Genomic DNA, 16,917 nt, shown 5'->3' with positions numbered 1-16,917 from the left:
AGCACTGTGTTTGCTGAATCACACCGGACGCGTCCGGTGTGGCGACCGGATGTGTCCGGTCGCTGAGTACGTCGCCAATTACCAGACGTGTCCGGTCGCCATACTGGACACGTCCGGTCACTCTGTAACCAGTGCGACTAACTCGTTTTCAACTCTATCTTCTTCACCCTTGCTCAAATGTGCCAACCACCAAGTGTATCACCTTGTGCACATGTGTTAGCATATTTTCACAAACATTTTCAAGGGTGTTAGCCACTCAACTTTCCACGCCACTCTATCCTAGCGACGATGCAAAGTTAGATCACTCGAGTGGCACTAGATGACTGATATACAAACAAGTTTGCCCCTCTTGATAGTATGGCCATCTATCCTAAACCCGGTCATAAACTTCTCTACACACCTATGACCGGTGAAATGAAATGCCCTAGGTTATACCTTTGCCTTGCGTATTCCATTCCATCTCCTCCAATGTTGATGCAGCACATGCACCAACATGATCAACAATGATATGATCCACTTCATATTATCACGTGATCATATTGGTTCATCGATCTTGACATCACTTGCTTTTCACTGTTGCCTTCGTCCATCGGCGCCAAGTCTTGCTCAAGCTTCACCGCCACGCGGTCCATCGCTCCAAAGCCTCCGACTTGCCCTTCACGCTTGCAACCGGTCCATCAAGCTAAGTCTTGTCTTGATCTTCTCCACCTTGATCACATGACTCAATGTCATGTCTCATGTGCAATGAGCTCCTTCATCATCACATGTGTGAGCTTTGCAACATCTCCAAGCCATTTTCACCTTCATGGCATATGTTGCTCACACATATGTACCTGTGGACTAATCACCTATGTATCTCACATAAACACAATTAGTCCACCTAGGTTGTCACTCAATTACCAAAATCACACAAGGACCTTTCAATCTCCCCCATTTTTGGTAATTGATGAGAACTCTACAAAGATATGGAAATTAAGCTCTTTTGGATTCATGTTGCTTGCCCAAGCAATTTTACCATGTGAAAATGATTTTAGACAAGTACCACAAACCCGAGATAGTAGTATTAGCTCCCCCTACATATGTGCTAGAATGTTTGATTTGAAGCTCGCACATATGCATAGATTAAAATTGTGGGAGAGTAATTACTACCGGATGATGCTAAGGTGTATAGAGTAAACCTTTGAAGTGTGATACCAATCAGAGTTGCACCTTGAAGTTCATCCTTAGCACCATGGTTAGCTAGATAACACTTGGAAATAAAAAGCACTAGATACCTTGTGAGATTAACATTAAAAGCAAGGTACTAGCATTACTTGAAAAACATACCAAGTGTCTAGCTGTCATCTTATGCATGCTAGTTATCAAATCATCATTCAAGTTCTACAACTAGCATACACCACACAAGCATGCATATTGAATTTGAAAGCTTATGCAATGCAAGCAAGCACATGAATATGCACATATCAAATGCAATCAATCAAAGTTCATGAGCTTGCTCCCCCTACTTGTGTGTTTCTCTTATCCAAGAAATTTTGATCCATCTATTTTCTTCAATGTTGCTCCCTCTTTGTCCATGTCCATGTCCATGTCCAACCTCTACTTCTTTGAGCTTTTATATCTTATCTTTCCCCTTTGTACAATCTCAATCTCTAAGCTTTCATATCTTTGTACAATCTCTCTCCCTTTGTCATCAATTTCCATAAAAGGTGAGCTTCTCATTGATGCAAAGGTATACGTTTGGGGTAGATGGTTGAGGCTTGAATCTTGCATTTTTATGGACATCACTTGATTGTTGGAATGACACCATTTGTAAATACCACTTGTAGCTTGTACCACTTGTATCTTGTGTAGGGCTTCTTGAGATACCACACATAAGATTTTTGATCTTGATACCAATTTGTGAGACACCTCCCCCTATGTGATAGCATGGGTCATCCATTTGATACACTTGAGCTCTTGTAGGTGAGGGATGCATTCTTCATTTGATGATCACTTAAAGTTGAGGATCACTTGTGGAACCATTTTCTTGCATGATTGATATTATGTGTAGATGTGATATCACTTGAAAGAATCTTCTAGTATGGAACCACTTGTTGGATTTTTCAATAAAAACCATTTCTTGAACATTTGCTATCTTCATGAGTACCACTTATAGGATATCACTTGTGAGTTGATCTAGACATCATTTGTAGATTCTTGATAAAATACTTGAGTCTAGATACCTTTTGAAACAAACAAACTAGATACCCATTTGCATTATTGTCTTGTGCTTGTATTCTTATCACTATCATGAGCTTCTATGATTGACTTGAACTAAATTGATTTGCCTAAGCTTCTAAGTCCGGTTTGAACCAATGACAAGCTTCTTCACACCTCTTGCAAGGGTTATCTTGCCAATGTTGTACTAGTCACTTGTTAGCAATCCAAATTGAGTCAAGTACTTGGGTTCACTAGCTCATGAACAAATTCATGTACTAACCACTAGATCAAGTAATCATTCAAACAATAGTGGTAGGCTATGAATTTATACATTTCATTTGTTATGCATGATACTATGAAGCATGTACTATATGCACTAACCACATACTAGTAAGAAATGAAATGATCATGCACATACAATGATACCTTTGCTATATTGGAGTAGAGGATAGTCACATAGATTCCAATTCATTACTCCAATAGTAATGCGAAGTCCAATTATAAGCTTGGTGAAGACCAATAGATACCATGTTGAATTTTATTCTTCACCCATATGAAATGAATACAACTTATGATCAAGTGCACTTTCTTGTTGTGGTTGACTTGTTTTATCTTTTGATCTTTGCTTGCATGAGAGCATCAATTTGAGAATACCACTTGAAATATCATGACTAGCTCTCTTTTGGGTGTTGCTTGCTTTTCTTGATCAACCCTTTTGATTGCTTCAACTAAGCATCTCAAATGTTCCTCGGATCACCACTTCCATGTTAGCCTTTCAAGTACCACACTTGGTTCACCTACACATAGGCGGCAAGCCCCTACACTAGGGAGAAGTGACCTCTCTCTAAGAATCATTCTTGATACTCACTTGAAATGACTTGATTGATTGATCCAAGTGATTGACTTAATTTGATGAATGGCCTTGATTCCTTCTTTAAGTCCTTTTCTTTCTACCAAATGATCTTCAATCATATCTAGAACTTAAACTATATCTTCAACTTGAGTTTGATCTTGATCTTCATCTTGAGTATCAAATGTGTGCAAAGTGCACTCTACAATCAAATGGCCTTGTACTCTTTTCTTGTCATGCTTATAGATCATCTCAAAACCAAACTTAGGTACCTCAAACACTTGTAAACATATTTCCAACTTGAGGACATTTCAATCAAAGTGACTCTAGATCAATCCAATATTTGTCACTTTTCTAACAGATTTTGTACCCTTCAAAGGAATAAGCATATTTCCAAAAGTACAAATCCAAATACCATGAAATTTGGTGGAGATGTGCTTCACTAAGTTATCTAGCAGCTGTAAAAATTTGAGCTCTATTTGACTTCTAGATTGCTACCAGATTTCAATTCTTCCACCACTGCTATATGCTAAAAACTGCTGCACTATAGCTGACAAGAACCACTCCAAAACCAAAGCATTTCTTATCTAATTCTCATGAAAATTGTACAGCATCTTATACCATAAGTCTAGAGCATGTACACCAATTTTTATGCCAATCTAATAAGTGTTGATTACTCAAACATGGCTAAGATCACAGCTAGCTCAGATTCTCAATTATAGGACATATTTCAACAATCGAGCTATACTTCATCAAATATGAATCAAACTTAAAACTAACTTGTTTGAATACTTCCATAAGACATAAATCCATTCAATCCACTTACTAAATGTCATCTTATGAACTTATCCAACACAAATCAATCCAAACTTGACTACTAAATTAATTTATCCATTCAAACATCTCATAGCAAGCAACATTGCATATTTATCCAATTCAATCAACTCATATGCACCCAAATGAAATGATCAACAAGAGATATACCTTGGTTGGCTCATGATAATCCAATTAGCAAGCTTCAACTCAAGTATTTGCAAGCCATCAAATAATTCAATAAATCACCACAACTTGAATATGACACTTGTATGTTGTAGCACTTAGACTTCACTCAATTTTCACTTAGCATTGGGTTGGATATGCACTAAGCTTCAATGCTTGATTCAACATATGATGATTAATATGAAAACAATTTGAATCAAGCCTCCAATGCCATGTTACCTACACACATTCATCTACTTTTTGATGGTACCCAAACAATTTTGGGTCCTCTCAAGTTAGGAGCAACATACTTAGGCGATGCCTTAGTATGAGTAGCGGGATGTTTTGCAATAGCAACCATAGAGGTACCATCACCATCCTTTCTAAGCATATTATTATCAATAATTGAAATAGGCTTAGAAATATCACCTAGGGGACATGAATGTGCCAAGTGTCCCCTTTTCCGGCATGAGTAGCACTTTCTCTTTGCTTGAGCCTTCTCTTCTTTGCTCATGTGGTGCTTCTCATTGCCTTGCCTCTCATGGATTGCTTGAGCCTTCTTCTCAAGCTTGGTAGGACACTTAGAGGCAAAGTGTCCCACACTTCCATACTTGAAGCACTTGATGTGAGCATAATTTTTCTTCTCATCTTCATTCTTGCTCATCATCTTGGCATCTTGAGTTTGCATTGGATGCCTTGCCTTTCCACCCCATCTTGTTTTCTTCTTCTTTATCATCAAATCACCACTATCTTCATGGTTGATCTTGATTTGAACTTGGGGTGTCTTCTCTTGCTCAACTTGTGGCTTTGGTTAAGGCTCTTTTAGTTGCTTCACCAATTGCTTGGTTGGGCACATTGAGGTAAGGTGACCCCAAGTGTGGCACTTGAAGCACTTCACATGCCTTAGCCTCTCTTCTTCTTTCTTCAACTTGAGCTTTTCTTCATTGGGGCAACCATTTGCAAGATGTCCCACTTCATGGCACTGGAAGCACATGAAATGAGAGAGCTTCTCTTGTTCTTGCTTCTTCATCTCTCTTTCATATCTTCTCTTGCCCCATCTTTTGCCCTTGATCTTGCTCTTGTTGAAGCCAATGCCACTTATGTCATTGCGGCTTTCTTGATGATTGACTTTGCCAGTCTTGAAGCCGACTCCACTCTTATCACCAAAGTTTATTTGAGTCTTCAACATATGCTCAAAGGTGACTTGAGAGTTGTAGCACCTCTCTAACTTGTTGCTCAATTTCTTCACTTGTTCATTGAGCTCATTGTTCTCCTTCAAAAGGTTAGTCTCATGAGACATAGAAGTAGAACAAGCATCTATATGTGAAGAGCATGGCATTTCTAATAAATCATCACAAGAGGTGGATACATGCTTCTTGTCTACATCACAAGGGTTAGCAACATTTTGTAATTTATCATTTGATCCATGTGATGAGCTCTCATTATTTTTAATTTTTCCATTAGAAATCTCCTTAGTGAGAAAAGCATGGTCTTGTACCAAGTTATCATGAGCAACACTAAGTTCCTCATGAGCCAATTTTAGCTCCTCATGTGTACAAGTAGTAACATAAAGTAGATGCTTTTGTTGTTCACATGTGTTCTTTAGAAAAGAGTTTTCATTTTTTAATTTCTCAGTTTTAGCCATCTCTTTTTCTAAAGCTTTGATCATGCAATCATATCTATCTAGAATCTCCTCATATGAATCAAGATCAATCACGTTTACATTAGATACCTTAGTGTCACCTTGTGACATGAAGCAATGTGATGTAGTTGAAGAGCTTGAAGAAACATCACTCTCGTAGCCCGAGCATGATCCATCATTATCACCATCAAGTGTGCATGGAGTAGCATCATCATTGGCATCACTTGTGGCATCATCATCAATCTTGTCAAGTGATTTTGTGATATGATTATTATCATCATCACTTGACCATGAGGTGGAGCAATCTTCCACAATCACCAAATTGTGGTTATGCTCAACACACTCATGTGCCTCCATCTTGGGCTCATCATCATCATCGGAGACCGTCCCATATTTCTTATTGAGATAACTCCAAATCTCATGGGCGGTCTTCATGTCAATGATCTCTCCAAATATACAATCATGCAAAGATCTATACATGATGTTAGTAGCTTGGATGTCGAGATCTAGGCATTTCTCTTGTGCTTGAGTTAGATTATCTTCATCCAACACATGACAAAAGCCTACATCTACCATCCACCACATTTGAGGGTAAATAAACTTAAAATTGCATATCATCCAATTTTTCCATTGTGTAAAGTGTGTGTCATCAAAAATGTGTGGGCAATCAACATCTAGCCCATAAGCCGCCATCCTCTCGGGTCGGTGAAGACCACAAATGAGAGACCTTGCTCTGATACCAATTGAAAGGGTCGAGATGGCAGACTAGAGGGGGGTAAATAGTCCTTTCTATGATTAATCACGTCGGCTAATCGAAACAAGTGTGGAATTAAAACTATCGGTCTAGCCAAGACTACACCCCTCTATCTATGTTCTCTAGCACCTTCCAAAGATACTAATTAAGCAACAAAGGTGCCGGGCTAGCTAGAGCTCACCTAACCAATTCTAGAAGCAAGGTCACACAAACCTATGCCGCTAGTACTTCAAGCAACAAGGGAGCTCCTACACAAGCTAGTAAGCAAAAGCACAAAGCCACCTAAGCTCACTAGCGATGCTCAATAACAAGGCAACCAATGCTAAATTAGAGAGTGCAATGACTTAGCTACACAAACTAAGTAATGTGACTAACAAGGTTACACAAACCAAATTAGCCATGCAAAGGAGCTACTTCTATGCTACACAAGCAAGAAGGTAACTAGTAAGCTACATAAGCTAACTAATTACAAGAGCAACTACACAAGCACAATATATGCAAAAGTAATTACAAGCTTGTGTAACGAGGATGCAAACCAATGGGGAGAACAAGGTTGACACGGTGATTTTTCTCCCGAGGTTCACGTGTTTGCCAACACTCTAGTCCCCGTTGTGTCGACCGCTCACTTGGTGGTTCAGCGGCTAATTGGCATCACCCGCCAAGTCCGCACGTTGGACACCGCAAGAACCTACCCCGGAAGTGAGGGTAGCTCAATGACACGCTTTACTAAAGTTGCTCTTCGCGGCTCCCACGGGGCGAGCACAATGCCCCTCACAAAGCACTTCTCTAGAGCACCACACAAGCTTCTTGCGGGCTTCAATGGAGACCACCACCAAGCCGTCTAGGAGGTGGCAATCTCCAAGAGTAACAAGCACCACCGGCTTGCAACTCGATCACCTAGTGCCACTCAATGCAACCCCACAATGCAGTCGCACTAGAATCACTCTCTCACACAATCGAATGATCACTATCAAGTATATGTGAGATGAAGGGCTCCCAAGCACTACCACACAAGCCACCAAGGCTCTAGTGTGCTCTGCACTTGGCCAAAGGCCGACCACCACTTCTATTTATAGCCCCATGGGCTAAACTAGCCGTTACCCCTTCACTGGGCGTTTTTCGGGTCGACCGGACGCAGCACCGGACGCTGCATCGAACGCACCGATCGTGAATACCGGACGTGTCCGGTCGCTATACCGGACATGTCCGGCAGCTGCCAGACAGCCACGTGTCCCACTGTTGCCTCCAACGGCTTTCAGACAAGTTGACCGGATGCACAAACACAATTGACCGGACGCTGAGCCGTCGAGTCCGGTCGAGTCCAGTAAGCCACCAGGTTCGACCGGACGTGTCTGTTAGAAACTGACCGGACGCTGAGCCACAGCGTCCGGTTGAGTATAGTAGGCACCCATGGATGACCGGACACATCCGGTTACACCGGACCGGACGCTGCCAGCGTCCGATCAACAGATCTACCGAGCACTACGTTTGTTGAATCACACCGGACGCGTCCGGTGTGGCAACCGGACGCGTCCAATCGCTGAGTACGTCGCCAATTACCGGACGTGTCCGGTCACCATACCAGACGCGTCCGATCACTCTGTAACCAGTGCGACTAACTCGTTTTCAACTCTATCTTCTTCACCCTTGCTCAAACGTGCCAACCACCAAGTGTATCACCTTGTGCACGTGTGTTAGCATATTTTCACAAACATTTTCAAGGGTGTTAGCCACTCAACTTGTCACGTCACTCGATCCTAGCGACGATGCAAAGTTAGATCACTCGAGTGGCACTAGATGACCGATATACAAACAAGTTTGCCCCTCTTGATAGTACGGCCATCTATCCTAAATCCGGTCATAAACTTCTCTACACACCTATGACCGGTGAAATAAAATGCCCTAGGTTATACCTTTGCCTTGCACATTCCATTACATCTCCTCCAATGTTGATGCAGCACATGCACCAACATGATCAACAATGATATGATCCACTTCATATCATCATGTGATCATATTGGTTCATCGATCTTGACATCACTTGCTTTTCACCGTTGCCTTCGTCCATCGACGTCAAGTCTTGCTCAAGCTTCACCGCCACGCGGTCCATCGCTCCAAAGCCTCTAACTTGCCCTTCACGCTTACAACCGATCCGTCAAGCCAAGTCTTGTCTTGATCTTCTCCACCTTGATCACATGACTCAATGTCATGTCTCATGTGCAATGAGCTCCTTCATCATCACATGTGTGAGCTTTCCAACATCTCCAAGCCATTTTCACCTTCATGGCATATGTTGCTCACACATATGTACCTGTAGACTAATCACCTGTGTATCTCACATAAACATAATTAGTCCACCTAGGTTGTCACTCAATTACCAAAACCACACAAGGACCTTTTAGCCGCTCGCCGGCACCACCCTCCCGCCGTCCAGACTCGTGCCTCCCATCGCGGCTGCACTCCATCCTCCTACCGCGACCATAGCCGAGGTTCATGCCGGCGTCAAGCACCTCAAGGACGAGCTCCATTCGTCCATGCAGCAAGGTGACATTGCGCTGAAAGCACGTATTGCAAGCGTATGTTTCAAATATTTCAGTTAGTTTAGAGGTATGTTGCAAGGGTTTCGTATTGGGGATGTTGCAAAACTAGATCAGGATGTTGCATATGTTGCAATGGTTGTACACTTATGTTGCAAACATTTGTCCCTAATGTTTCATCTATTTTTCTATACATATGTTGCAAGTGTGTTTATCTGAAAGTTGCATATGTTCCACGCATATGTTGCAAACATTTTTATCTCAATGTTGCGTATAGGTTGCAAAGGTTTTCAAGTGTTTTTCATGTGTTTTTGTAAGTGTTTTAGATACATATTTTAAATGTTTTATTTATTTTCAGACGTATGTTACATTTGTTGCATCTGGATGTTTCAAAACTAGATCGAGTGTTGCATCTCTCTGCTCGCATTTCTGTTGTCTCGCCTCTGTGTCAAGCATGGGAAGGCGGAGGCAGTCCTCACTGGCACGGGCGGACCCCATGTGCTTATGGGCGGGCGTAACAGACGAGATGTGGGCGGGTAGGCGAGGGACGCGGGACAGGGGGCAGCGGCGTGGGCGTCCACACGTCCGAACGCTAGCTACGTCCTTTTTTTCATTGACTTCAGAGTTAAGAGGTGACCTACGTGTTGTATAATCTACACTTTGATTTACCTCACTCTGGCTTCCTTTACCTTTACTGGTTTACTGAACAACTCCTTTAATTACCTTGGCCAAGTGAAAGGTCCTAGTATGGCTAGAGGGGGGGTGAATAGCCTATTTAAAAATCTACAAATCAACTAGAGCAATTTGATTAGTATGACAAATAGTGTCATGCAAACTTGCTCTAGCTCTACAAGGGTTGCAAGCCACCTATCCAACAATTCTAGTTGTAATAATTACTTAGGCACACAAACTTGCTACTCTAAAGAGCTCAACTAGATGAATGTAAACAATAAAGCAAGCTCTCAATTCTAATTACACTAAAGAGCTTGTATCAACTAGTTTGCAAGAATGTAATCAAGTAAGTAGGGTGATTATACCGCCGTGTAGGGGATGAACCAATCACAAGATGAAGATCAAGCCAATCACCGGGAGAATGCAAATGACAAGAGACAATCGATTTTCTCCCGAGGTTCACGTGCTTGCCAACACGCTACGTCCCCGTTGTGTCGACCAACACTTGGTGGTTCGGCGGCTAAGAGGTATTTCACAAACCTCGTCCACACGATAGGACACCGCAAGAACCGACCCACAAGTGAGGTAACTCAATGACATGAGCAATTTACTAGAGTTACCTTTCGGTACTCCGTCGGGGAAGGTACAACTCCCCTTACAATCACCGGAGATGGCCACAAACAATCACCAACTCGTGCCGATCCTCCACCACTGCTCCAACCGTCTAGGTGGTGGCAACCACCAAGAGAAACAAGCGAAATCCGCAGCGCAACACGAATACCAAGTGCCTCTAGATGCAATCACTCAAGCAATGCACTTGGATTCTCTCCCAATCTCACAAAGATGATGAATCAATGATGGAGATGAGCGGGAGGACTTTGGCTAAGCTCACAAGGTTGTTATGTCAATGAAAATGTGCAAGAGTTGTCCCTTGAGCCGGCCATGGGGCTATAAATAGAGCCCCCATCAAATAGAGCCGTTATACCCCTTCACTGGGCAAAACGCGCTCTGACCGGACGCTCCGGTCATACTGACCGGATGCTGGCCCTCAGCGTCCGGTCGCCCGATGGACGCCACGCGTCACCAGCTTCAAACGTTGTTCGTCAGATTTCAACGGCTACGAAGCTGATCGGACGCTCCGGTAAAACTGACCGGACGCTGGGGCTACGCTGAAGCCCCAGCGTCCGGTCGTTTCCAGTAAGCTCCCCGAGGCATATTTTTTCGACCGGACGCGTCCGGTCCACCTTGACCGGACACAGACCAGCGTCCGGTGCTATACCCTCGGTACAGTGCAGACCCGTCAGTTTGACCGGACGTAGAAACTAGCGTCCGGTGCTTTCAGACCTAGCGTCCGGTCAGTTGACCGACGCCAGCGTCTTTGCGATCAACTCATTTTCACTTCTAACTTCTTCACCCTTGATCCAATGTGCCAACCACAAGAATTTGCATCCGACGCAGTAGAAAATAGGCATTTCATTTTCCCGAAAGCACCGAATCCCGCCGAGCTGATCACTAAAACAAAATGGCTCCTACATTTTATACATTTGCCTTGAGCCTTTTGTTTTTCTCTTTCTTCTTTTCCAAGCTTAAGCATTTGACCATCACCATGCCATCACCATTGTCATGATCTTCACCATTGCTTCATTACTTGGAGTAGTGCTACCTATCTCATAATCATCTTGATACACTAGGTTAGCACTTAGAGTTTCATCAATTAACCAAAACCAAACTAGAGCTTTCACCAAGGTCTAAGAAAAAACCAATCTTGGATCGTGGCCGGGCTTTCTGGTGGGTTAGGCGTTGCGTGGCTTTTCCTTCTTGACGAAGGTGAGAAGCAGTAAAGAAAAGCTAGACATATGGCAAGCCTCTGTTTCGAGCTGGTTTCCTCAGCAAGAGGGTGTTTGGATCCGGCTACTAAAATTTAAGAGGTGTGTCAGGAGAATGTTGCATGGGGTGTTTGGATACTAATAAAAAATAAATTACATAATTCGTCAGAATTCCACGAGACGAATTTTCTAAGCCTAATTAATCCGTTATTAACACATATTTACTATAGCAAAACATTGTCAAATCATGGGCTAATTAGGCTTAAAGATTCGTCTCACAAATTAGTCGCAAACTATGTAATTAATTTTATAATTAGTTTATATTTAATACTCCATGCATGTGTCCAAACATTCAATTGACAGCGACTAAAATTTAGGATGGGGCAACCAAACACCCCCGGCTCTTGGCTTCAGAGCTGAAAGCACGCGGATTGACGCTTTGACTGTACTTGCCTTGCTTACCTTCTGTTTTCTTGGGGATCCACATCCACTACATCCCCTCGTTGCTTGCAGTTTCCAGACTCGGCCACTCGGGGAGTTCCACAGGCAGGGCCACAATGGAAGCGCTCCGCAACGCGCTTCTCAGCGAGCTCGCCAGCAGAGCCGTATCCTTCCTGGTGTCCACGTGCGGGAGCAGGCTGATGCCGGTGCCGGCGACCGTCCGGAAGCGGGAGGAGGAGAGGCTGATGCACCGTCTGCGGCTCCTGCTCCTGAGGAGCGCCACGATCGTCGAGGAAGCCGAGGGCCGGCGCGTCACCAACCGTGGCGTGCTCCGGCAGCTCAGGGTCCTGAGCGACACGATGGTGAGAGGCCACTACGTCCTCGACACCGCCAGGTACGGCGCCGGCGGAGGAGACCGACGGCACGAGGACGGCAGCGAGGAGGTGGTTTCAGCGTTCGCCCCGTCCAGATTCACCCCAGCCAAGCGTGCCAGCTGTGAGTCGTCGTCGGAGACCACGGCCACGGCCGGCCCGGCACGCAGGAGGGACACCTCTCTCCAGCTGCAGCGGATGGTTCGCAGCCTGGAGGCCATCATCGCCGACGCCAAGGAGCTGGTGGTGCTCCCGGCAGCCTGCCCGCCCGTGTCGTTCCGCCAGCCTTACAGCGTCCATCTGTTCCTGGACAAGTGCATGTTTGGCCGACACGCGGAGAGGGACCAGGTTCTTGAATTCTTGCTGCAAGCTGAGCCGCCGGTGCTGGTGACTGCTGCAAACCCGGCGCCGGGCGTTCTTCCGATCGTCGGCCCCGCGTTCATCGGGAAGAGCACTCTTGTGGAGCATGTCTGCAACGACGATAGGGTGCGCAGCCATTTCTCCCTGATCCTGTTGCACGCTGCTGCCGGGAGTGCTGGCCTTGGAGGTGTCGGAACCATGGCCACCTTGAGGGACAACTGCGCGACCAAGCATCAGAGCAACACGGAGGACGAAAGATGGTTGCTTGTCATCGAGCTCTCAGGGGACATGGACGACGAGGCATCAGGCATGGAACAGCCTCTTCTACTCTCATGGAAGAAAATGCATGCCGCGGGGGAGCAAGGTGATACTCACGAGCCGGTCTGAGAAGATCGAGAGGTTCGGTACAACACGAGCTGTCAGGCTGAAATGCCTCAGCACGGAATCCATGTGGTACTTCTTCAAGCTGAGCGCGTTCGGGTGCCCTGATCTAGAGGAGCACCCGAAGCTGGCGTCGGTGGCCATGGACATGGCGGTCGAGGCGCGGTTCATGCCCGCCAACATCATGGCCGCCATGGTGAGAGCCGATCTCAGCAGCCTGCAGCTCTGATGCAAGGTTCTCGCGACAGCGAGGCATTACATGCGGAAGAACCTCGTGCTGTTTGGTAAGTACCCGGCGACCTCAAGGCCAAGGATCTCCTCGCCACACTTGGAGCATGAACAAGCTGCTGAAACCCAACGAATGTTTCCTCATGTACGAGACTTACCAGAAGTGCTCTGCTCAACCCAAGAGCAGGCCGTCCCGGACCGGGAGATGACTATAATGGATATGTTATCGGGACGAGCACAATCACGAGGAAGGTTTGATATCTTGTTTTGAAAATCTACGCTACCGCTCTACTTTGGCTACATATGTACATGCGAGATTCGTGATACATATACCTAATAGCTTTATCCGTAGGCACGTGATACGGAGACCCATGGACTCGTACGGTACTATGTGTATTGTAAGTGTGGTGTGCGTGTGTATAATACATGTATAGGAGGACAAGAATATCACTGTACTTATGAATGGGGTCGTTAATTTGGTACAAATTATTGGATAGCTTCTGAAATTATTTTGCAGCGTTTTCTACTGACCAAGGGTGGTCCTCCTCGCGTATAGCAAAATAAACTCTTTATAATTGTAGTTATCTCTTATAATTTCACTCCACACCAATGGTCAATGGTACGACCGTATGCAAGCTTGTTAAAAATTTCGAAAATGCTACTTTTTCGGCATGCGTCCGCACCCCCGAACGCCCGAACACCCCTGACGCATCATATCCTCGGGATATTTAACTTTTTACCATCATAACGGATAGACACTCCTCGAATAGCAGGTTTAGAATTGGCGATACGATTTTAGCATTGAAAAAGAAAAACGATATATTTTTACCATAATTGTTGACGTGGCACGCCACCTCAGCTGACCAGTGTGGCAGGCGAAGAGAAAATAACCGTCCCTGCCCCTGCCCTCTCTATCCCTCCCCACGCGCGGTCCGGCCCACTCCAGCTCGCCCTTCCGCTCCTCATTTCTTCTTCCTTCCGCTCTGCTCACCTCCAGCACCTTTGTCTTGAAATCCACGGCGCGCACCTCGGCCTTGAAGCACTCGACGGCGGTCGCCCTGAACGCCAGCTTCAAGACCATCTCGTCGTCGTGCCAGACGCCGCACGCGGACGCGATGAGCGGCCCGCCGGACCCGGAGCCATCGCCGAGCGCGCCGCGGATGAGCTCGGCGAGGTCGTCGCGCGCCGTGGCGCCGAGCAGGGCCAGGAGCTCGTCCAGGGCGTCGCCCCGTGCCCCGGTCCCCACCAGGGCCAGCGCGGCGTAGATGGACAGCGGCGAGAAGACGACGTTGCCGCCGTTGCCGCGGTCTCTAGTCTTGTTGGTGGCGAGCTGCTTCGCGAGACGGAGCGCCAACGACGTGAGCCCGGCGCTGGCTGCGGAAACGAGCTGCGTGTCCGTCTCCGTGGACCCTGGTGATGTGATGGTGCTGGGGAACCGCATGGCGAGGTTCTTTGTGTTCTTGGGGATTGGAAAAATTTGAGAATTTGACTACTGTAGCATTTTCGTTTTTATTTAGTAATTAGTGTTCAATCATGGACTAATTAGGCTCAAAACGTTCGTCTCGTGATTTCCAACCAAACTGTGCAATTAGTTTTTTTTCGTCTATATTTAATGCTCCATGCACGTATCGCAAGATTCGATGTGATGGTTACTGTAACACTTTTTTGAAAAAGCTTTTGAAACTAAACATGGGCTTATATTACCAAAAACAGTTCCTAGCTTCCCTCTATAAGCAAGCGGGGCCTGGAGATAGCAAGCGCGCGGCGCGGCGGGGCGGCAGTTCTGTGCACGGCCGCCTCCAGCCCTCTTCTACTCCTCGTAAATTGACAAATTATTGTGCCTATGCCATTTACTGATGATTCAGTCACATATAAGTTCTATACAACAGTTTAATTCTAGTTGACAGCTTGCAAATTCTAGTTCAAATTGGCATGATGCCATGAGATATCGAGACCAAGATTATCGAATTCCTGAAATGCCATCACTAAGAAAATGAAATTGCTCTGCATTGCGGCCACCTCAGGTGAGCATACATGAAATGAAGCAGCATATCCAGAAAAGAGAGAGAGAGAGAGAGAGAGAGAGAGAGAGAGAGAGAGAGAGAGAGAGAGAGAATTTTCCAATCAGCCGACACGTATATTTCCCCATCAACTATGCATGTCGTCACATGCGTACTCAACAACCATCACAATGACTCCAGAATAGGATCGCTAAGTAGTTTTAGACCCAAGCTTATAGATTTGGTTACAACTTGGAGACATGGAATCCAGAAAAACGAGCCCAGCTCACAGCACACCATCTGACTGGATTAGTACATCAAGGAAATATATCCGTAGTTTCTTCACCAATCTATGCCCAAATTCCTTGAGGTGAAAAGGTCTTCAACATAGCAGATTACTGGAGCTGATGACCTGACAAAGTTCTGAATTTGAACCTTTGCTGATTCCTCTGCGAGTGAAAAGGAAATATGGGTCAGCATTGCCACAGGTCAAAGTTAAGCCTGAAGGATCGAAACGGGCGACCAGAGGGGGGGGGGGGGGGGGGGGGGGGGTGGTCGCGGAAGCCAAAAATAATTTCTAACCCTTCCCCTAAACACAAAATCTGATTAAATCACGTTTTTCAAATCTGGCCAGAACTCTATGTACCTAGTAAACCTAATGTGGACGAAAATCCGTAACTCCGATCGACCTAAAAATTTGTCAGATTAAACTAGATGAAATTACGAAACTAACCCAACTGGAATCACGTCAATCGGACTTACGGATCTTGAGATAAAAATAAAACAAGCAGACTATGTCAGATGCTGACGAGAATTGTAAAGAACCAATCGAGATGCACAAGATCAATCATTATAGATGAAAGATTAAATTGAGTAATTGAACTTACAAAAGTGCATCTAGCCTCCGCCCGAACATCCTCCCTCTCTTAATCGGAGAGATCAACAAAAACCTCTCACTAGAATTCAAACCCTAGACTAGACCGGAGAGAGGAAAACTGAACCGGGGAACCCCGGGGCATGAGTACTGTTCATGGGTACTGTTCACGCGTGAATAGTAACTCGCTGAGAGTCCAAAACGTTCCGCCCTACTCAACCCTAGGTGCCACATATTTATATCTCCAAAGGGTGGCACGACCTATTTTCACATAACCCCCTACGCTAAATAAATCCAACGTAGGGGCGTAAATTCCAATTACGTCCTCCATGGCAAATTCCGCGATGTCCGCGATCCCTCCATCTCCGCGATGTGATCCTCACGATGTCGCCGCACGACCATCCGAAATCGTATCGCGATCGCCAGAATTTTCCATCTTCGGCCAACGCCTGCCGCACGGGCGTCCCGGTACGATGCATGGCTTTGTGGCTCAACCAGCGAACCCTGGATTTTGTGGCATAATCCGGAAACCTCCCTCGACGTCCTCCCGCCATGTAGCCAGGTACAGTAGACGTACACCGCACGATCGCCTGTCCCTCGAACGCAAGCCTCGATCCGCCCTTCTCCGCCCCCGCGGTTTTTCGACGCGGCATCCTATCTTCGTTCTTCACTCGTCGCCGCATGTACCTTGTCTCCACCTGCCACCTGCAACCACAACCTGCCAAGAGACACGTCACACGCACACCGTGTTGTCAATCGCTCATCACCAAGGTGCTAGCCCACTGGCATCTCAAAGCCATATTA

General features: G+C 45.6%; 1 protein-coding gene across 1 annotated transcript; it reads left to right on the top strand.

The window, feature by feature from the left end:
* Window positions 1-12,015: 12,015 nt before the first annotated feature.
* LOC136525629 (uncharacterized) lies at window positions 12,016-13,240 on the top strand. The gene is made up of 2 exons (XM_066518556.1): window positions 12,016-13,011; window positions 13,097-13,240. Exons 1-2 carry the CDS (start codon window positions 12,016-12,018, stop codon window positions 13,238-13,240), a joined length of 1,140 nt encoding a protein of 379 aa, XP_066374653.1.
* The last annotated feature ends 3,677 nt before the right edge of the window (window positions 13,241-16,917 follow it).

Source organism: Miscanthus floridulus, chromosome 19 (assembly GCF_019320115.1).
Source record: "Miscanthus floridulus cultivar M001 chromosome 19, ASM1932011v1, whole genome shotgun sequence".
NCBI classification, from domain to species: Eukaryota; Viridiplantae; Streptophyta; class Magnoliopsida; order Poales; family Poaceae; genus Miscanthus; species Miscanthus floridulus.
Note: the sequence above shows the minus strand (reverse complement) of the source record. Positions and strands in the feature narration are given on the sequence as shown.

Excerpts from the sequence above, each read along its gene's own strand:
- LOC136525629 (XM_066518556.1), top strand. The coding sequence starts at position 12,016 with ATGGAAGCGCTCCGCAACGCGCTTCTCAGCGAGCTCGCCAGCAGAGCC. Across the intron at positions 13,012-13,096 it reads AAGGTGATACTCACGAGCCG|CTGAGCGCGTTCGGGTGCCC; the intron begins GTCTGAGAAGAT and ends TACTTCTTCAAG.